This window comes from Gracilinanus agilis, chromosome 3, assembly GCF_016433145.1.
Source record: "Gracilinanus agilis isolate LMUSP501 chromosome 3, AgileGrace, whole genome shotgun sequence".
NCBI lineage: Eukaryota > Metazoa > Chordata > Mammalia > Didelphimorphia > Didelphidae > Gracilinanus > Gracilinanus agilis.
This window is the reverse complement of record NC_058132.1, coordinates 236,502,759-236,525,349: the sequence shown is the minus strand read 5'-3', so window position 1 is coordinate 236,525,349 and position 22,591 is coordinate 236,502,759. Positions and strand designations below refer to the sequence as shown.

At 33.4% G+C, this 22,591-nt stretch overlaps 1 protein-coding gene across 1 annotated transcript in view; it reads left to right on the top strand.

The window, feature by feature from the left end:
• The window catches only part of DNAJC10 (DnaJ heat shock protein family (Hsp40) member C10), a 34,473-nt gene that overhangs the window by 9,035 nt on the left and 2,847 nt on the right, over positions 1 to 22,591 (top strand). The window contains exons 8-20 of the mRNA XM_044669731.1: positions 463 to 506; positions 989 to 1,126; positions 2,983 to 3,072; positions 3,637 to 3,750; positions 4,475 to 4,589; positions 7,758 to 7,885; positions 8,530 to 8,646; positions 11,247 to 11,348; positions 12,677 to 12,832; positions 14,125 to 14,258; positions 15,622 to 15,675; positions 16,044 to 16,191; positions 16,976 to 17,095. Of these exons, the coding sequence (XP_044525666.1) occupies positions 463 to 506; positions 989 to 1,126; positions 2,983 to 3,072; positions 3,637 to 3,750; positions 4,475 to 4,589; positions 7,758 to 7,885; positions 8,530 to 8,646; positions 11,247 to 11,348; positions 12,677 to 12,832; positions 14,125 to 14,258; positions 15,622 to 15,675; positions 16,044 to 16,191; positions 16,976 to 17,095 (1,460 nt within the window). The remainder of the gene's footprint in view (positions 1 to 462; positions 507 to 988; positions 1,127 to 2,982; positions 3,073 to 3,636; positions 3,751 to 4,474; positions 4,590 to 7,757; positions 7,886 to 8,529; positions 8,647 to 11,246; positions 11,349 to 12,676; positions 12,833 to 14,124; positions 14,259 to 15,621; positions 15,676 to 16,043; positions 16,192 to 16,975; positions 17,096 to 22,591) is intronic.

The following is a 22,591-nucleotide window of genomic DNA, read 5'->3' as shown; positions in this document are numbered from 1 at the left end:
CCAAGTTATTTCATTTGTGATTGACATTGATGCTGATATTGAATGTCTTAAATGAAGAAGTGGGCACAGAGCAGAATAGTGAAAAATGCATTAGAAAATATGTCTCAGGTAAAACAAGTTCACCACCTTCATACCTGATGTATTCAAACAATCTGTTGACACCACAAATTGAGAAATGGAAAAAAGATTAAGATGATGACATTTATTATCATCATGTCCTGCAAAATCTTAATAGATATAAAAGTTACTAAACTGTGATCCTGTGAATCTTAACAAAACTGTAAATTGAAAGTCAGTTGAGAGACCTACCAGATAAGACTTCAACAACTTTTAGTAAAGCCAAATCTATTGATTGAGGGCCCTGTATTAATAAATGTGATCTAACCATGGTGAGAATTAGGAGAAGGGATAGTGGTGATATATGTCTTATAAAACTGTGATAACTTTTTACATTTGTTTCAGATTGCTTAAGTTCACAGACACGTCTTAAACTGGCTGGCATGTTGGTAAGCAGGAATAAACTTTGTTAAAACTACACATTAAGTTAAATAGTATACCTTGCTATCTTTACCAAGAACTGAACTAAAAATTTCTGTGGAAATCGTTAAGTTGGCCATTGATTTCAAGTAAAAGCTAGAATGGTAGTTATTTCATATAGAATATCTATTTCATGGGGTTTTGTGATTGATTTTTTCCCCAACATTAAAAGATGGAACAAAATCAAGAAAATGGTAAGTACATTTTGATTCATTTAGAAATAAGCCAAGAAGACCCAAATGAAATATAATGTGATTAAAAAAAGCGAAAATGGGTTATTTCAGTGTCTAAAAAAATCTAAAATAAGTACCTTAATTTATAGTAGTATGATTTTACTCCTTGAATGGTCACTTTTAAAATATTTTCTGCATACTTTTTTTCAGAGTTTTCAGTTTACAGATTTCCAACTAAGTAATTTAGTCTACACTTTTTCTTTCTTTTTGCCTCCTAGGAAGGCCTTGTTAATATAGGCTGGATGGATTGTGGTACTCAGGGTAACCTGTGTAAAAGTCTAGACATCACATCAAGTATTACAGCTTATTTTCCACCTGGGGCCACATTAACTAACAAAGAAAAAGGAGGTGTTTTGGTATGTGTCACTTTTAAATAATTTCCATGCTTGTCATTTTGTCAGATGGTCAAGGAATGAAATTGGTTCTCATTTATTTATATGCTTGTTTATGTGTGGAGCATATTTAGAAAAAATAGCTACTTTCTGTAAATGAGGTCCAGTAAAGGCTAAATATAGAATGGCTCTCACTTCTTCATTCTTGGAACCAGTCCTCTTAATCCTAGAAATACCAAATGCATCAATTGATGCAAAAAAAAAATCATTACAATTTTACTTCAGAATAAACATTTTTATCCTATTTTTTTGGCTTCTTGGATTTAAAAAATGCATTATATCAATTTATGCAGCTTGGCTCTTGGAAATATTCTGAAATTCTGATCCTACTAGAATGCAGCCCCAAATTACATTTGCTTTTTTGGCTCATGTCACATTGCTAATTCACAACGATCTTGCAAGGACATTCTGCTGCCTAACTTTTCTTTCTGCATTCTTTATTTGTCATGTTGATTTTTTAAACCTAAGAATAAAACTTTATGCTTATTTTTGACTTCTTATTAATAGATTGACCTCAGTGGTCTAGCCTATCAAAATATTTTAAAATCCCAACTGTCATGCAGAGTGTTGGCTGTTGTCCTCAATTCAATATCATATCAAATTTGATATGCTTTTGTCCAAGTCATTGATAAAAATATTAAATAGCAACACAGGGCCAAACAAAGATCTCTGGGGCTCTCCACTAATGAGCTCTCACCACATTGATTTTAAGCCACTAATAATTATTATTTTTTTTACAGACTAAACTCTTCCTCTTTTTTTGAAATTGTAGACCATATTTGCCCTTCTCTAGTCTTGTGTTCCATCATCTTTTAGATATTGGTGATGTGACTCAGCATTCACATCTTCCAGTTTTTTCAGTACCTGAGAAAACATCATCTGAGCCTACTTGGTTTTTTAAAATTTCATAAAGGATAACTTGGTCATCTCTTATAAGCTTTTTATTTACCTTGGAAATCAGCTCCTTATTAACCATCCTTGTTCTGCCATTTCCTTTGAAAAGTTCATTCTCCTTGATAGAGAAAACAATTTAAATGAGAATTGAGCTGCTGTACCTTTTCTTTAGTGTCAGTTATTACATCCACACTTTCTAAAGGCCAGTTCCTTTTTCTACTAAACTTGCTTGAAAAAAAAAAACTTGCCCTTAACTTCCTTTTCTAGCTTCTGCTCATTTTGAGTTTTAATATGTCTGACATGATTTCTATTGGGCCATACCAAGTTCTATTACTTGCCTATACCTCCTCTATCCTTTCAGACAATTTCCATTATTCCTCCTCAGTTGAAATTGTTTTTTCTTTATATCTGCAGAATTTCATTCTTCAGTTTCTCCCATCCTTCCTCTGTTGACTTTCTCTAAAGAATTTCATCCTGTGAGATAGCCTCCCTCCCTTTATTCTGAGTGCATTTCAGACCGTGACTGAATTTCTTCATCTTCTGAATCACAAAGTCAGAATGAGTATTCATTTCTTCCTAGGGTTCTCATCATTTCCAGTTAAGCTTTTAGGACTAAAAGGGGTTCAAATCAGATCCAACCTGCAGTCTCTCTTTGTTATTCCCTCATGATTAAGGCAAATAAAGAAGTTATTACATGTTTTGCTTTTAACAAAGAGTACTAGGTTTTAACATGTGTGGTCAGTCAAGACATAGTTACATATTATTGATAGTTACATTGGTGTGGTCCTTTTGGTCTACATCCAAAGAACCACACCAATGTAACTATCAGTAATGGTGCCGGTATAACTGAAATCCCCAAACATTATTATATTATTTATCTCTTATGAACCTAATGGATATCTGAGCTGCTATTCCCTTGATTCTAGTTTCTCAAATCCTTGGATGCCAAAGAGATTTATGTTGAAATAATGCACCATCTTCCAGATTTTGAAATGCTCTCTGCAGATTCACTAAAGGTAATATTTAATATTTAATTACACCATCAGCTTACATTTCAAATAAGGTTAAACTGTTTTAAAATCACCAGTTTGTATATTCTCCCACTTTGGTGTATATAAAGGTTCACAAATTAAAAAACTTAAAGAATTGTTCATCAAATTATATAAGGAGTATTGGTGATTGTCCTAGTTACCAATGAAAGATTTATACTCATTTATTTCCATCTCTAACTCCACACTCCCAAACATCCTTCCTGTGAAAGCTAAACAAATTCATCTTCATTTCCGGTTCCTTAACCATATGCAGTTAAGTAATACTCGTCTCTTGGCAAAATGTTCACTAATAAGGGTTTCATTATATTTTCATAACTCAGTGACATTTAGCCTAATGTTCCCTTAATATTATGCAGGTAGTCTATTGCACATATATAAGAGAAAATGAAGTTATAAAATGAACATTTGAATGGGCCTACAGTTTGGAAAACATACTTGAAGTAAAAGAATAGATAATGTGAATCATTTAAGAGACAGAAATAGAGTTGACATCCAAGTTTCCCCATGTTGTTCTTTGTTATTTTTAAGGATCGATTGGCTCATCATAGATGGCTGCTTTTCTTTCAATTTGGAAAAAATGAAAACTCAAATGTTCATGACTTTAAAAAGTTAAAATTTCTTCTTAAAAAGGAACATATTCAGGTAAGAAAGTTGTTTCTGTTTTTCAAGTATAATTATGCTTTAAGTGATGTCAAGGATCCAAAATGTCAGTTTTGCTTGAAATTCTCTTTTCAGATTTCCTGGTTGGGTTTTCTTTTGTTTTTCCATTCCAGATTTTAGGAAACATAACTACTAGTAACTAAAATATATTTCCTTCAAGAATTGCTCTCTTAATCGGTCTGGCTTTATACTAGGTTTTCTTAATTATTTATAAGTATGTAAATGTTCTATTGGAGAGTAGATTGCTTAAACAGTTTTACAGAATTTACTCTGAAGCATCCTCCCAAATTGGTTTAACTCTAACAAAGAAACTTTTTTTTTCTTTTTTGAGATTAAATTAACTTTCAACATTATAGGTTAAATAAAAATTTCTAGACTGGACAGTGAAGATTTCTGATGTCAATAAGTTTTTCAGTTTGCCTGGTTTCTGTTTCGTTTGGCATCAGTTAAAAGGATGTTAGAGAGGAAGAGAGGAATACATTGGAAATGTAGATTATATGAAAAGAAAAAAATATCCATTTGGAAATGTATTTGAATCTATCAAATGAGAATAAAATGGGAGTTATTTAAAACTTTTTTAAAAGAAAGTAAATAGTTATGTATTAATAATACAACATTATCTTAGAACATTTTCATGATTTAAAATTTTTTACTAGATGCTAAAGTTTTTCATATTTGACTCAAATGAATTTTCTCCTTTTTTTAGGTTGGCAGGTTTGACTGTCTTTCTGAACCAGTCACCTGCCGTAAGTTTTATGTTCATCAACCATCTGTGGCAGTATTTAAAGGTAAAGGAACTGAAGATTATGAAATTCATCATGGTAAGAAGACAAAATATAAAACTTAACTTACTTTTATTTTATTTAAAAATCCTTACCTTTGGTCTTAGAATCAACACTGTGTATTGGTTGCAAGGCAGAAGAGTGATAAGGGCTAGGCAACGGGGATTAAGTGATTTGTCCAGGGTCACACAGTCAAGCATTGTCTGAGGTCAGATTTGAACCTAGGACCTCCCCTCTCTAGGCCTGGCTCTCAATCCACTGAGCCACCAGCTGCCCCACTTTATTTTAAATAGTACTATGGAATCGTCCTATTCTATTTCATAGCATCATAAATTTTTTTTTAAATTGACATAACTAATTCTTGTTTTGGTTGCCTTATAATTTCATGTTCTCAACACTATATCAAAAACTTCATTACTTAAGAGTTCCTTGCTTCATTAACAGCCTTTTAAAATACTTTTCTCAACTATTTCCTAAAATTTCACAATAATTAGAAAAATGCAAAATGTTGATTGGGATGCCTCTAGAGGTAATAAGAATCCCTCTCATTAGAGGTGAACATATAAAACATACTATATGACCTCTTTTTAGGGATATTGTGGAAATTATTTTCCTAAATCAGTATTGATTGAATTTAGTGGCCTTTGATGTAAATTCTAGCTCTAAGATTCCATATTTCCTATTGGGAAAATCTCTTGAATTCTCTAAAATTATTTCATCCTTCTCTCTTCTAGAAAACTAATTATTTTCCTTATACTTTTAATAGTTCTTAGCATTCAGCAAAAACTGGCAACATTTTAATATCTGACCTGTTTGGGGTTTTATTTTTATTAACCAAAGTATCCAAAAAAGACTTTCTTTCAGTTCTAGTATGATGAGTATAGGTTCTAGGTTATTATTGGCCATTGTTTTCTATTTTTTCTTCAGTATATCAGCAGATTTTGCATTTAAATGTCATCCTTACTATATTCTCTACCTTTTTGTATTTTTTTAAAATGCTTATTATTATTCATTTTTAACCTGTTTACATGCTTCATGCTCCTACTTTCCCCTTCACCCACCACTCTCCCTCCACCCATGGCCGACGCACATTTCCACTGGTTGTAACATGTGTCCTTGTTCAGGGCCTTTTTCCATATTGTTGTTAGTTGCATTGGTGTGGTCATTTCGAGTCCACATCCCCAATCATGTCCCCCTCAACCCATGCGTTCAAGCAATTGTTTATCTTCTATGTTTCCTCTCCTGCAGTCCTTCCTCTGAATGGGGGTAGCATTCTTTACCATAAATCCCTCAGAGCTGTCCTGTGTCATTGCATTGCTGCTGGTACAGAAGTCCATTACATTCGATTTTACCATAGTATATCAGTCTCTGTGTACAGTGTTCTTCTGGCTCTGCATCAGTTCTTGGAGGTCTTTCCAGTTTACCTGGAACTCCTCCAGTTTATTATTCCTTTTAGCACAATAGTATTCCATCACCAGCATATACCACAGTTTGTTCAGCCATTCCCCAATTGAAGGACATACCCTCATTTTCCAGTTCTTTGCCACTACCAAAAGCTCAGCTATAAATATTTTCGTACAAGTCTTTATATATGATCTCTTTGGGGTACAAACCCAGCAATGGTAAGGCTGGATCAAAGGGCAGGCATTTTTTTATAGCCCTTTGAGCATAGTTCCAAATTGCTAGCCAGAATGGTTGCGTCATTTCACAACTCCACCAACAATGCATTAATGTCCCAATTTTGCCACATCCCCTCCAGCATTCATTACTCTCCCCTTCTTTCATTTTAGCCAATCTGCTAGGTGTGAGGTGATACCTCAGAGTTGTTTTGATTTGCATTTCTCTAATTATCAGAGATTTAGAACACTTTCTCATGTGCTTATTGATACTTTTGATTTCTTTATCTGAAAATTGCCTATTCATGTCTCTTGCCCATTTTTCAATTGGGGAATGGCTTGATTTTTTACACAATTGGTTTAACTCCTTGTATATTTGAGTAATTAGACCCCTGTCAGAGTTTTTTGTTATAAAGATTTTTTCCCAATTTGTTGTTTCTCTTCTGATTTTGGCTACATTGTTGTTGTTCTATCATTTTGTCTGATTTATTGTGATCCTATTTGGAGTTTTCTTGGCAAAGATACTGAAGTGGTTTGCTATTTACTTCTCTAGTTCATATTACAGATGAAGAGGGGGCAGCTGGGTAGCCAGGTCCCAGGTTCAAACCCGGCCTCAGCCACTTCCCAGCTGTGTGACCCTGGGCAAGTCACTTGACCCCCCATTGCCCACCCTTACCAATCTTCCACCTATGAGACAATACACCGAAGTACAAGGATTTAAAAAAAAAACCATATTACAGATGAAGAAACTGAGACAAACAGGATTAAGTGACTTTCCCAGGTTCACACAGCTAGTATCTATGGCCAGATGAATCTTCCTGATTCCAGACCTGGAACTCTAACCTCCCAGGATTATTGGAAGAATCAAATGAGATAATAATTATAAAAGGTTTAGCACAATAGTGCCTAGTATATAGAAAGCCATATATAAATGCTTATTCTTTTCCCCTTCCTTATAGATATATACAACATCATGAAAAAGAGTATTGGATTGGAAATCAAAAGATCTATCTTTTAGGTCTTATTCTGCCACTAACTGGTTTGTAGTTTGGGGCAAATTACTTTTATAAGTTCTATATATCAGTTTCTCTGTCTATAAAATAAGGGGACACAAGATGTACATGCCAGTCAAAGCAGATAAAATGAGTAATTTATTTTTTTACAGTCTCATAATAGATAATTGGCAATGGAAAAAACACTGACTCTGGAATCAGATGACCTGCATACAAATCCTTCGTCTGACACTTAATATTTTAGTATCCTGGGCAACCCATTTAGTGTCCCTGGACCTTAGCTTTCACATCTGTAATATGAAAGGATGATGTCCAGTCCCTTCCATCTCCTAATATATGATACTATGATCTTCTTTAACTGGAACTCAGGTTATTAAGAATTCTATACAGAAAAAAGATTTTTTTAAAAATACATAATTGGGAATAAAATCACATTAAAATAGAATAAAAAAACTTAAATTTGTTTTTTATTAGATTGTCATCTTATAGTTAATATTTTGAATACAGAAAATATGAATATTTTCTATATATATGAAAGGTAGTTGTAATAGTGTCTTTCTTTTCATCTATTTTCAAAGGAAAGAAGATTCTATACCATATCCTTGCATTTGCTAAAGAAAGTGTTGATTCTCATGTTGTCACACTTGGACCTCAGAATTTTCCTGACAAAGAAAAAGAACCATGGCTTGTTGATTTCTTTACACCTGTAAGTAAGTTATATTTGTATCTTACTTTTTTCAAGATTAAAAATATTGGCATATTTAACATACTTTTTGGAATTGTTTCCTTTGTGACAAAAGCATCTTTATTTCTTTATTTGTATCCTCAGTATTTAGGAGATACTGAATAAATGCTTGTTGATTGATTTCAGTATGGAGTCCCATGATTATTACTCCAAACACTGTACTGTTTGATTCTGTCAACTGTTACACTTTTATCAACAAATGAAAATTGAGGGACATGCCATTTCAAGGAGTAATTGATTTGCATAATGTATATTGAGTAAGCAACATATAGTGGAAAGAGTGCTGGATTTGGAGTTTGAAAGACCTGATTCCAGCCCTGCCTCTGGCTCTTTGTGGCCCTTGAAAATTCATTTAATCCTGATAAGTTTCAGAAGTTCTCAGAAACTAAAATTATAGCCAGGTGGTACTCTTATATATGAAGATACACCACTGAAATAATGGGTATTTGGATTTACTGATATGCAGAAATCTCTACTTAATGCATTATGCAGAATGGGTATTGTAATGTGCATTAAAGGAATAATTGCTTAATTGACTTGTTACAGAAATTGTAGAGTTCTTTTGTTTTCTCTTTCCTGATGGTAACTAATCTTTTTCTATCAAGTGGTGTCCACCTTGTCGAGCTTTGTTGCCAGAATTACGGAAAGCATCAAAGCAGCTAAACGGGCAGCTTAAATTTGGCACTCTTGATTGTACAATCCATGAAGGCCTCTGCAACATGGTATGATATAAATATAAAAAGTTGTAATTTTTTCCTAATAGTTGTTTTCTAAGCAGAAAAGTTTATAGCAAAGAAACTTCTTTGAAAATTTTGTTAGTGGGGCAGCTAGGTGGCTCAGTGGGTAGATGGGAGATCCTGAGTTCAAATTTAGCCTCAGACGCTTCCTAGCTGTGTGACCTGAGCAAGTCACTTAACCTCCATTGCCTAGTCCTTACTATTCTTCTGCCTTGGAACCAATATATAGTATTGATTCTAAGGATTTCATCCAAGGTATGTAACATGATTCATTGAGAAACAAACCCCGTATTTTATGAGTTGATAATAATAGTCAGGAAATATATAATTAGACAAGCACCTAACTCAGGATAGCCCGATGAGGAAGAGTAATGGAAGTATTTTAATTTTCCAAATTTTATAGATAATATAAATCAAAACTGAGAATCTTAGCAACCTGCCCAGGATCACCCAGCTATTAAATTTGAGTCCAAATCTCTCTTCATCATATTGCTGTCTCTCAGACAGATTGTATCCACCTTGCTTTTTAGATTTCTTTTTGGATTACATGGCACCATCAAAGCCAATTTTAAAGGCCTTTCAAGACTGCACAGGAAATAATGAGGAAACAGAGATCCTTGATTTTGCCATAACTTTGCCATATACTATCCCTTTGAACCCTGTGACTTCTTTCAGTATCTCATCCACAAAAATGGCTCTGGAAGTTGTAAAAGTTTTATTATAAAGTGTTGGAAATGCCACAAAGGGAAATATTCATATAAATAAGGAAATTTAATCATTATTTCATTTAAGGATATGCTCTTTCTGCTTATTAATCTAATGGTTTTTTTTTAAAAGTTATGTCCTTAGCTTAAGTAATCTTGATATTACTTTCTCTCCATACTCAATTTCTCCATGTATAAAACTGTCTGTTAAACATTTGACGCTATCAAACTCACAAAACAAGATGGATTTTGCATAGGACTATTGCTACTGTTTGTGCAGTAGTGCTTTCTTTCATACATTTTCTACAAGTTTTTAAATATACTCATTATTAGTGACTTGAACAATTCCAGCAACATTAAAATCATAGATCCAGAAACCTAATATTCCAAAGCTGACTATTACCTGAAAGAATCTGAGACAAATCATTCTCATCCTACTCCTTCAAGTTACATATAGGAATCTCAAGAATGAAACTCCTTCATTTCTGTTTTATACCAGGATCTAGGATAAAATAAGCAATAAATAAGTGCTTGTTGAATTAAATTGGAAAAAAATGATCCAAACATATAGCTAGAATGAGTGGTAAGCTGGTATTCACAAACCATAAAAAGGACATAGGAAAAGATTTCTAGCAGTAAGCTTAGGGGCGTCATAAGGAATGAATATCCAAATCATTGAGATAATAGTCCCATTGACGGAGATAGTATATAAGTTTAAAGAAACCTCATATTTATTTTTTTAATTTTCCTTGACCCAAAATGTATGGTTTTCCCCCAAAACTCATTAAGTGTCCTATTGCTAATTTTGAATCTCTACTATATACATTCAAGTTCCAAAAATAGTTTTAACTTTTTGAATATGAAATTAGCCTTGAAAAATGAACAGGGGTTTTGCTATAAACTATTAAAAAGTTTTAACATATTATCTTTTCATATGTATATAACATTTCTTCAGAGTAGTCTAAAGATAAGAATGTTTTTTATACATTATTTTCATTCATCTTTCTTGACATCAAGAGATCACTGAGGAGTAATTTATATTCTTCCCTACTGTGTTTGCATTTGATGAAAAATGAGGACCTTGATTTGTTCATTGAAATCAAAATGACCCCTCAAAATCAGTCAACTGTTAATTCTGGTGGGTTAAATTAAATTAGGTTGAGGATAACCAATGGGCATCAAACTTCAGGTACCCCTGGGGTTGACATCATCCTACATTCAATGCCTACCCTAAGTGTCTTCCCCTAGGAGAATGGGCGAATGAGAACAATTTGTTCCAAAGGCCATGAAGGTGGCTGAAGCAGGTGCTGTGCAGTACATTTTGTTTTATTTGTAATATTGTCTTTCCATTAGATAAATAGACAGACAGATTAATGGATGGATATATAGATAGATCAGTCAATAGGAAGGATGCAGAAGAATGTTACTACAATTAAAAAGGAAAAGTGTGATTATTAGCTTTGAATAAAGATTATAAAGTAGTGCTAAGATGCAGAATTTGGCACCATCAACTACTCTTCCCATTGTTCTTAACTCAGTAACAGGAAGCCTTAAAGGTAAGGCAATATCCTGCCCTTTATAGCCTTCAACAACCTCTCACTAAGACAAGTGAAAATAGATATCAATCACACATCTCCTAGTCGAAGCATTTCCATAATTTAGCTACTGTATAAGCTATGGATATAGAAAGAGCCATATGTTCATAAGAGAGTTCATCGCAGTATTTCCAACCTTCTTAGCCTAGCTAAAATGTCTACTCACAAACAATAAATAGCCAACTACATATTTCAAACTCTTAATAAATCAGGCAGGTTCAAACTTATAATACATTGTGTTGAAAATTCTGACCATTATTTTTATTTCTCCTTTCTTTTCCAATAGTATAACATTCAAGCTTATCCAACAACAGTGGTGTTCAACCAGTCCAATATTCATGAATATGAGGGACATCATTCAGCTGAAGAGATTTTAGAATTTATAGAGGTATATTAAGCTACCTTTTATTACTGCTGTTCTATGTGTGTGTGTGTGTGTGTGTGTGTGTGTGTGTGTGTGTGTGTGTATGTGTACACTTAATTGGTAAATTCTGTATCAGTGTTAATGGTGATGAAAGAAAAAGAACTGGGCAAAGATCTGAGTAAGTGTGACTTTATTGTGAGAGCTATAGGTCACAAAAGTCAGGAACTACAGACTCCCCAATGTGGTTTGCAACCCCAAGTTCTAGGGATCATAGATATTCATAGCATAAGTATAAGTATAAGCAGTGCTGAAATGAGCAGGCCTTGAGCCCACCCTTGTAAGTTAGGGGGCCACTATGAGGATTTGCCCTTTCGGTGCCAGATGTTCAGCACACCATAGGGTGGATTCTCTATGCCTCCCCTGCCTTGTGACACAATTCTGAGAATTCAGGGTCAAAAGTGCACAGAGAATTAATCTTACTATAATAATTGGCACAGTACATTTTATCTATGATTGTTTCTTGATTATTTTTAAGATTATTATCTCTAATACACAGTTATTCAATCTACTAATAACTGGAACTATCTCTTAATATAAATCACACAGTTTCAATTTAACATTAACAAAATGATTATAAGCTAATTAATTACATTTTGCCTTACAATAGTTTTAAGGCCTCAAAAGCATGGTAACTCAAAGTTAATTCTAAACTTTAGAGCTATGTAAAATTTCATTGCATGTTTTCCTATAGAAGTTTTTTTTAATAATTTTTATTTTTTAGAAAAGTTATCATGGTTACATGATTCATGTTCTTACTTTCCCCTCATATAGAAGTTTTAATGGCAGCTACTGAAGGCAGAATAAAAGTAGTAAGCTTAAAAATTCTAAGATTAATGCAGTAAGGAGAGCCATAGGAAAAGGAACATCAATAATGATTATATTCTTGAATAGAGCCAGTTCATCTTTCCCTAATAAATTAGGTGTCCACAGTAAGTCCACTTCCGGCATGACAAACTCTGGAAGTGAAGAGGTCACAAAGCTGTTGTCTGAGGGGGGTACAAACCAATCTAGGTCAAAAATGAAGCTAGTCAAAATCCCTGAACTGACCAAGAGTACGATTGGGTCCATGAATGGCTACCACATTTCCAGAACCGTCTCTCCTTGTGTTTACCCCACCCTTCCAGAAAGCCTCCTATTGGTTTGGGGGGAGATGGATTGGAGTGGGGAGATATTATTTTGTTTTTGTATCCCCCACATAGTATTTGGCACATACATGCTTTATAAATGCTAGATGATTAATTGAATTTGATATATTGTTTAAAACTATATTCTCTTATTTCTGGTATATTTAGGATCTGAGGAACCCTTCTGTCATTTCTCTAACACCAGAGACATTCAATGAACTAGTTAAGAAGAGAAAACGTGATGAAATCTGGATGGTTGATTTTTATTCTCCTTGGTGCAGACCATGCCAAATGTTAATGCCAGAGTGGAAAAGGATGGCACGGGTAAAAGAGAATTTTTTTTCCCCTGAAGTCTTAATTATCCTCTTAACTCATAACTACATTTGATATGTCAGGCATAAAACTTAAATGAATAGCTGCAGATAAGGTGAGACAGTCTTTTATCTAACTTTTTGACAATGGCACTTGAACTTCTACCACATTTTGAACTACTCGGCCTATTTCTACAGTAGGTCAGGAGTATTTTTGTGTGTCGTGAACTCTTTTGACAATCTGGCGATGCTTATGTACCCTCCAAATAATGTTTTTAAATTCATAAAATATGTAAGATTGCAAAGAAAACAAATTAGGTCGAATATATATAATTTACCAACCAAGTTCACAGGCTCCCTGAAATCTATACACAAACTATACACAAACTGCAGGTTGAGAAATAGAGCAATCTGCCTATTTATGTTTCATTGATATTTGAATCTGAGTTGTTGCCAGTCTCTGTGATGTCAAAGACTGCTGTGTGTATATAGTTGATATATCATCCTGCCTTTTTGCAGTGTCTTATTTGAAATGAAAGTCTGCCTTGCCTTTGCAACTTAACTTCTTTCCAAACTATAGGATTTAAAATAAAAACAGATGTGACATATTGTATAAGGGATTCGATTTTTAAATTTCTTATTTATTAGATCTAAACAATGATAACCATTTGGATTAGCTTGGGAAAGGGGAGAGAGAAAAAGTAGGTTTAACTACAAATTTTAATTTAAAAAAAATGAGATTAGAAATTACCCATTTTGGTACAAGTACTGAGATTACATCCCCTATTACAGAGGTTTTAATTATAAATGTTTTTAATTTGTTTTCAAGAGATTGACATTAATACTTTGTCTTTTCAATACATTTTTACATTTAAAAATTTTAAGCAAGTATGACTTTGTGACAGCATTGAATGAATACACTATCATTATTTTAGGCTCTCTTATTTGTCACAAAGACCTTAATTTTTTTCTTACAAAAGATGAATTAAAACCACTTTATCTGAAGTAATTGTGAGAGATGAGCTCTTTAAAAATTCATACAGCATAATTTCTAAGAGCTTCCACTTTGACAATACTTATTTCTTTGGCTCGAAGGGCATAAGGCCCTTGTGAGAGCAAAATTTTTTATTTCTTTGTGGTATCACTTAAATTTATTATTAAGTCAAAGGGTTGTTTGTTTTCTGAATACTTGAATGATGGATTATTAGTTTTTTAGTTTAAAAATATTTAGAAATAAATTTATAGCAGATTTTTTCTAATCACTTTTCAATATTTTGTTTATGATGTCTTATTTTTCCCTTGTAGTTGTTAAATGGTCTGATCAGTGTTGGCAGTGTAGACTGCCAAAAGTATTATTCATTTTGTAGCCAGGAGCAAGTCAAGAAATTTCCTGATATAAGGCTTTACCCTCTAAAATCAAACTCAGCTCATCAATATTAGTAAGTATTTTTTAAACTTGAAGACATTTATGACATATATCTATATAGTTGGCATATAAATGCAATAGATTTTATATTTGCTGTTTTAGGTTAATGATGATATACATCAACAGTGTATAAAATTGTAATTATAGTATAAAATCTGTTTTATCTGCAATGACCTGAAAGCTCTAGAAACTTCTACCCTTTTATAGTAGTTTATTAGTCTGCTCCCAGGACAAGGGATCCTATAGGGGACAGGTAATTAACAGAAAAATCATAGGATGGTAGCTTTAGGCTATGTAGTCCAATGCTTTCATTTTATAGATAAATAACTGAAAGTATGTCAAACATACCCGTAGCAAAAAAAATTTAGAGGCCCTCAGTGAGCTGACCTATACTATTCTGTTTACCACCTCCTTAGATCTACTATGCGGATACATAAAATAACTAGAAGTGATAGATCATTTCAGAACATTTCGAGCTTCCAAATCAGCACCTCGTTGACTTAGTAAAGGGCCTTTAGGACTTACTACAAAAAAATTAATTGCCATTAAGCTCATCTGGAACATCCCTAAATAGCCAAGAGATATATAACATCAATTTAAGCCTTTCCAGCTTGATCTATGTATGACCTGGAGGAGATTATATGTTGCTACCATAGCCCTCTAGAACACAGGGTCACTGCTACATAACACCATCATAATATCTAGCTTTTACAAAATATTTTAAGGTTTGCAAGTAGGGTTAAAATAGTAAAAAATATCCTAGTACCTAAAAGTACTCTTAGAAATACAATATTTTAAAGTTTTAAATATACCTAGTCTTCTGGTTATTAAATACATCTAAAAATTTATGTTTATCCACAACTAAATGGCTACTATTTTGCAAAAAATGGCTGGGGCTAATTATGAGCAGAAATAATGGTCATTCTAAGACTGAAAAAAGGCAAATCTATAAATACAAGTGACACCATTAAAGCAATGGCTATTTTTTTCCAAGGATGGAATAGTAAGGTTGTAGGTGAAGGTAACTGGCAGTTATTTTTTTATTTTATTTAATTTTTTTAAACCCTTAACTTCTGTGTATTGGCTTATAGGTGGAAGAGTGGTAAGGGTGGGCAATGGGGGTCAAGTGACTTGCCCAGGATCACACAGCTGGGAAGTGGCTGAGGCCAGGTTTGAACCTAGGACCTCCCGTCTCTAGGCCTGACTCTCAATCCACTGAGCTACCCAGCTGCCCCTTGGCAGTTATTTTTAAAAATACATTATTTCCTAAGTAATAGCTCTCACTAGTTAACAATGAACTTTGATGGTGCTTTTGTATAATTTGTAAATATATATGGGATATCAGTAAATATGATACATTGTTTTATCTCTTATAGTACTTACAATGAATGGGACAGAGATGCATATTCTCTAAGAACCTGGGCTCTAGCGTGAGTAAAATCAGATGTTTAAGAATTGCATGCCTTTCTCTTATTTTTATAGTTTATTAATATTGCTTCATGTGTATTATCACTATCATATTCTGTCTTTAAGTTTATTAAAAGTGTGCAGTAAAATTTGATAGCATTTTTTGCTTTTGCAAATAAGGGAATGTTTAAATAGAGATAATTTCTGCTCTGCCTATGTCATAAGACTGTTAGACTAAAAATATGCATATGAAAATATTTTATAAATAGTACAATAGAAGGTAATATTACATTGAAGTATTTTGAAGATTATAAGATGTCTTACATTATTACCTTTTAAATGTTTTCCTTATTTTTATGTGGTGGAAAATGCTTTTGATGGCTTGCCACAGATATTTGCCTCAGGTGTCCATAGAGCTTACACCGCAGACTTTCAATGACAAAGTATTAGAAGGGAAAGATCATTGGGTAGTTGATTTCTATGCTCCTTGGTGTGGACCTTGCAGAAATTTTGCCCCAGAATTTGAGCTTTTGGCTAGGGTAAGTGTTATTCATCCTTTTCACTAATTTGTAATACCTATTTTAATCATTAAGTAAATATTTATAGATCTCTTCCTCTTTGGTTTAGTTTCTTAATGTTAAATGCTAAAAAACATTATTTGAAATTACTTTTCTGAAGTCTTCATTTGAATTCAGAAAAGCTATGTTTCTTACCTGTAATAGAAGTGTATTCATCTCTGTAATAAATACAAATAGTATATAGTTCCTTAATAATTTATGCCTATTTAAGGTTAATAGGACTCTATATATTATTTATATTACAATTTTTTAAAGTCATTGAATATGTAATCAAATTCTGAAGTTTAGCAGCCATTTTTTCTCCTGGGGAAAAAGGAAAATCCCTTGACTTTTGCTATTTTTCTTTTTTCTTAGTATACCTTTTCCTCCTATAGCTATAATCTTCCTCCACTTCTTAGCCAGCATCTTAAACAAATTAGTTCCCTTTCTTCATCCTCCCTCAGAAAGTAGCCATTTATATATATTTGGTGTAATTGCTTTTCTTGGTAATACTACATCATGATTATTCCAGACAAGTATAAAAAATAGGCATTTTTAGAATTTCCCTTCTAAGCTCTCTTTTTTAAATTAAGTGGTAGGTGTGGGAAGTAAAAGAAAGTTTGTAAAAATGTTTGGTTGTTGATCCTTTGATACAGAAAACTAACATTTTTACTCCTATTTCTATAGTAATAGCTACTCAGAGGAAACCTATCTAAATGGCTTCTGCCAATATAAAGCTTAGTAAACTTTTTTCTCCCTTCTTTAGACTATTAAAGGAAAAGTGAAAGCTGGAAAAGTAGATTGTCAAGCTCATGCTTATACTTGCCAGAATGCTGGCATCAGAGCTTATCCTACTGTCAAATTTTATCCCTATCAAGGAAACAAGGTAAGTATAATATATGCCAAGAGATGAGTATTATTTAACTGCATATGGTTAAGGAACTGGATATAGTGAGTTTAAGATGCTTTCTGTATATCCATTTCAAAATAACTGAAAGGGAGTTGGAGATACAACATTAGAGGTCAGCAAAGAAATTGGGGCAGGATAGGTAGATTTGAGAATTATCCCATGGGTGCTGATGAGATCAAGTGGAAAATTATAGAGGGAGAAGAAAAAAGGGTTTGAGGGACTCCTCTAATTAAATTGTGTGATCTGGAAGAAGATCCAACAAAAGAGGCAGAGAAGGAACAGTGAGATTATGGCAAAAATTATTGATCGGAAGAAATACCAATAAAGAAAACAAAGTCTCCAAGCTAAAAAGAAATAGGTTTGTTGAGAGGGAGCCAATCTCACAATAAAGCCGGACTCTAGTCAAGGCCAAAGACCTTGAGCATTGTGAACGGCCTCATTATATACACCTCTGGTGTGAGACCAGAATGAGCATACATCAAGTATAACTAGTATAACATCAGAATCTGACAGAGACAGTCCAGTAATAAAGGAACATTACAATAATAAATTATACTACATCAGCAGAAAAGGGAGTGTGCTATATACCCAAAGAGGTAATCATGGGTAGTAACTAATGTCTATTTTAGGGTTTTTCTTTGCAATAATGATACTTAGGTCAAATCTAATATTCACGTCAGAAAGAGCATACACTCGACCCAAATCCAGTGTTTGCATAATCCAAGTGACTGCTCATTCAGACTCAGAATATTGCTTAACGTCATTCTAGAATCATGTCTTGCACAATTGAGACAAGTGATAATAAGAAAACTGCTAATACTAAAATAATAATTAAGCTGCTACTAAAATAATCATAAAGAGGGTGGGGGGGGTTTCACATTCACAAATTGAGAGTAGTATTCTGAACAAGTAGAGAGTAGTGTTCTGAAAACCTAGAGAGTTTCAAGGAGAAGAGAGTGATCAACAGTGTCAGAGACAGCAAAGAAATCAAGGATAAGGAAAAAAGCCATAAGATTAAGATACTTTTGTAACTTTGAAGAGAGCAATTTAGGTAGAATAGTAAAGACAGAATCTGGATTATAAGGGGTTAAGAAGTGAGAGAAAGGAGAGAAAGTGATGGCTCCTATCAAAGGAAGGCTATTTCAAGAAGTTTTCAAGCACTTTCATTTGATTAGAATATGCCCTGATAACTAACTTCCATCTTTCATAGTTATCTCCTTTTACCAAAAATTCCTTTGCCTTCTATGTTAAAGGGGAAAAAGTTTCTCCACATTTCATATTCATTCTTACTTCCCCTCAGACCTGCTCATCTTTTGCCAGTACTTTTATCCATATGCCCATTCCAATGAACAAATTTAGTATCTAAAACTAATCTAAAATAAACATTTCCATTAAGCAAAATTTTAAAAATTGAAAAATAAACAATTATTTTTCTAGTAGAGTTTCCTTTCCTTAGAATGTTTACTCATTGAGAAAATAGGAAAACCATATTTTATGAGCCTTGTTGATTATACCTATTATACTCATTAAATAATGATTTTATTTTAGATCTTCAAGGTTTGATCTTAAGCCTTTAAGGAAGTAAACATTATAAAAATACTAGAATCTAGCCTTTCACAATCTGATCTCAGCTGCATTCACTAACTAGATAAATGATCTTGGACTTTGCTATGTGCTATTGGATTTAGCATCTCTGGATTGGTTCATTTTTTCTCATCTTCCATGAAAAGATTAAATTTTAGCTTTGAACAGATTACTTTTGATAAGCCCAAGACTTGTAATCTAGCTAAATAGGTACTCTATAAGAATTTTTTCTGACAAAATGTTTTACTATTTAGAAAACATAATTCTTTAAAGAAAGAAGAGCAGGCTGAAATTGCACATTTCTCAGTAATACTTTTCTAGGCAAAACTTGAATCTTAACATTAGAATCATAGGAGTTGTGTTCTCAAATTAATGTACATTTTATCTATGAATATATAAAATATTTTTGTTTTCATAGAAATGTTATTAGAAATTCAATTTTTGAAAACCTTAAGATAAAATATACAAAACCTGGTTTTATTTCATCTAGACCTGAAAAAATCTAGGTTTTCTAATGAAATAATGTTCTGATGTAGAGTTCCTAACTTATAAATACCTTTTACATCCTCTTCCCTACCCTACCCCCAGCTAAATACACACTCATACACTTTGTTAAAAATAAGTGACAAAGGGACAGGATGGCTCAGTGATAGGCAGGGGGACAGGATGTGTCCTGGGTTCAGATGTGACCTTAATACTTCCTAGCTGTTTGACCTTGGACAAATCACTTAATCCCAATTGCCTAATAACCTTTACTGCTCTTTTGCTTTGGAACTGGTTGTCACTTGAAAGACAGAAGGTAAGGGTTGTTTTTTTTTAATTACTGATAAGAATATATGAATGCTTAATTGGAGTAGTCCAACTGATCTTTCATTCAATCTTTGTTTAAACCAACCTTGCATATAGAATGAATTCTGTCCTCTGCAGAAAATTTAATGATTTTTTTCTATTTGGCACAATTGGAAACTCTTCCTTTGCCCACCTCTTTCCTCTCTCCCCACCTCAAAAAAAAATCTCTTCCTAACTATGTTGACTCTAATAATTCTTAGGGGTATGGAAATATGGAAATAAGTCTAGAGGTTCCACCACAGTTCATTGATTATGACCTTTAATCAGCCTGCCTGTATCAATTCCACTTGTTAGCCTAATCTATCAACTCTAACCTATTGGCATTAACTCTTCTGTGGCCATTGATAACCCCAAACTGACATCTTTCTGTTCTTTTGTATCTTTTTAATAAGAGCAATAACTCTAGATTCAGAGACCTTGTCTTCAGCTCCTGTCCCTTATATTAACTACTCTTAGTGACCTGTTCTAATACTTACATAGTAAATAATATTAGTTTTAAATATTTTTTATTCTCAACTGAAATGCTCAAAAAAGAACATTTCTGCACATACCGTAGAATACAGAAAGAATGCTCTTAAAACCATGAATCTTCACTTCCTTTTTTTAAAAAAACAATTCACATTACTTTTGAAACTGCTGCTAGATATACTTCCTTCTGAATTTCCTTTGTTCTGTGCATTTTAAAAAATATTTCAGTAACCCTCTTTTTTTGGCATCAGTGTTGCTAGTCTTCTTCCTCTAACAAATCCAAAAATATCTGACTGTACTTTATGACTGTTTCCTCTCTTTTAGAAGGTGGGTAACTTGCTTCACCATAGTTACTCTGGAAATTCTTGATTTTTGCATTGATCAAAATTTTTCATAATTATTTTTCCTTATGGTGTTGTTATCCTTATAAAAATTGTTCTGGTTTTCTCTGCCCACTTAATTCTGCATTAGTTTCTACTGCCCAGGATTTTCTGAAATTGTCCCTTTTTCTCATTTCTTATGGTGTAATCACATTCCATTTTATTCATACATATGTATGAATTTGTTAAACCATTCCCCAATTCATCAATAGATTGGTGCCACTTTTTTTTACCCCGACTTGTGATTTCATCACTATAAGAAACACTTGTTTCATTCATTAGACTCTATGGAATCTTTTCCCTCTCTTTAGTCTCCCCTTAAGAAACAAAGTGTGTTTTGCTTATAGCTATAGTATTGTCCTCCTTAAACTCCTCCCCTATCTCCATCTCTTTTTTTTCCCCATAAGTTTGGTGTTTCTGTCAAGAGAGAAAGAGAGAGAGAGAGAGAGAGAGAGAGAGAGAGTGAGTGTGTGTGCGTGCGCGTGTGTGTGCGTGCATGTGTATATGTGTATATATGTTCAGGCCTTCTTTGTCCAGTTCAGATAAGAGAGAGGTTCATCTGATGCCCACTTCCTCCACTTCTTTTTCTTTGTATACTCTTATATCCCAATTATAAGAAAGAGCAAATTTTGCTCCTTTCTTCTCCCTTTCTGTAATAGTTATTACTTTTGTCCTTCCTTACACCCTTCACACTCTCAAAACAGAATCAGTATATCCTCAGGTCTTCAGTTTTTTTTTTTTATTTAACTCAATACCCTTTTAAGACATTAATGTTCTGAAACAACACTTGCTTCTTCGCTTCCTATTAAAATGTTTATGTACAACCATTTCCAGTGGTGTTTGTGTTTCAAACTTTTTCTCCTGTGTTTATATTTCATACTCTTTTGAACTTTAGTCTTTTCATTAGAAATGCTTGAAAATCTTCATTTCCATTAAAGATCCATTTTTCCCCCATAGGATTATACTTTGCAGGATACATAATTCTCATTTAAAGCACATTTCTTGCCTTTCAGGATATAGTACTCCAAGCCACTCCACTAATGGTAGAAGCTGTTAGATCTTATATATAGTTCCTTGAACTCCTTTCTAGATGCTTGCAGTATTTTTTTTCTTTGACATAGAAACTCAGGATTTTGGCTACGCCATCCTGGTCACTTTTTGAGATTCTTTTCAAGAGGCAATCGATGGATTGTATCTTGGCTTTGATTTATGATTCTAAGATCTGGGCAATTTTCATTCATTATTTCTTGAAATATAGCATCCAGGCTTTTCCTTTTTTTAATCATGATTTTCAGGAAGTCCAATTAAATTTAATTGATTATCTCTCCTTGACCTGTTTTCCAAGGCATTGGTTTTTGATATTAGCTTGCATTTTAAACAATTTTTTAATCTTGTTATTACTTACCTTCAAATAAAGTCATTGATTTCTTTTCAATCTATTCTCATTTTTAGAGAGTCCTTTTCTTGGCTTAAGATTTACCATTTACTCTTTTAAGTAAGTATTCACCTTCTAGTTCTTTCCTCAGATATTTTTACTTCATTTATATCTTTATTTCTTTTAGATACTCATATAATATTTGGGGAAATCAGTTTTTTTTTTCTCTTTGAGTTTCTGCTTACATTTAAAGCAATAATTTTTTTTAATTGGGGGATGTTTGGTGTTTTCCTCACTGATCTGAGCTTTCTAGTTTTAGTTGCTAAACCTGGGCTTATTGTACCAGGCCAGAATTTTCATACCCCTCTCCCTCATTTATACACATTATATTTTTGAGTGTGGTAGCCATCCCTGCTTAATCTTATCTTGGGACCTCTGGGTCTTCACACTGATCTCCACTTCCCAGAAAGAGTTACCCCAGATTTTTGCAATTCACAGTACTGGTTTTTCTCTCTGCCATATCCAAGCTAAAGATTAAGGACCTCAAAATCTCTGAGCCTGGGCATTGACCTTCTGGGTCTGAACACTGAGATACATTGTTTGTTGCTGTTCCTTAGGGCTTCCAAAGGTCCCCACTATGAGGTTTTCTGACCACTGGAGGACTTTCTCAAAGAAGCCCTCTTGTTGCCTCTGGACACAGAAGCCTTGTATATCACATGGATTTTTATATTTGCCTATGTTTCTGCTCTTCTTGCTGGAAAACCTTCCTTTCCTAGAGGGGCCTCCCTTTCCTATTCTTTCTGACTTTTTGTTCAG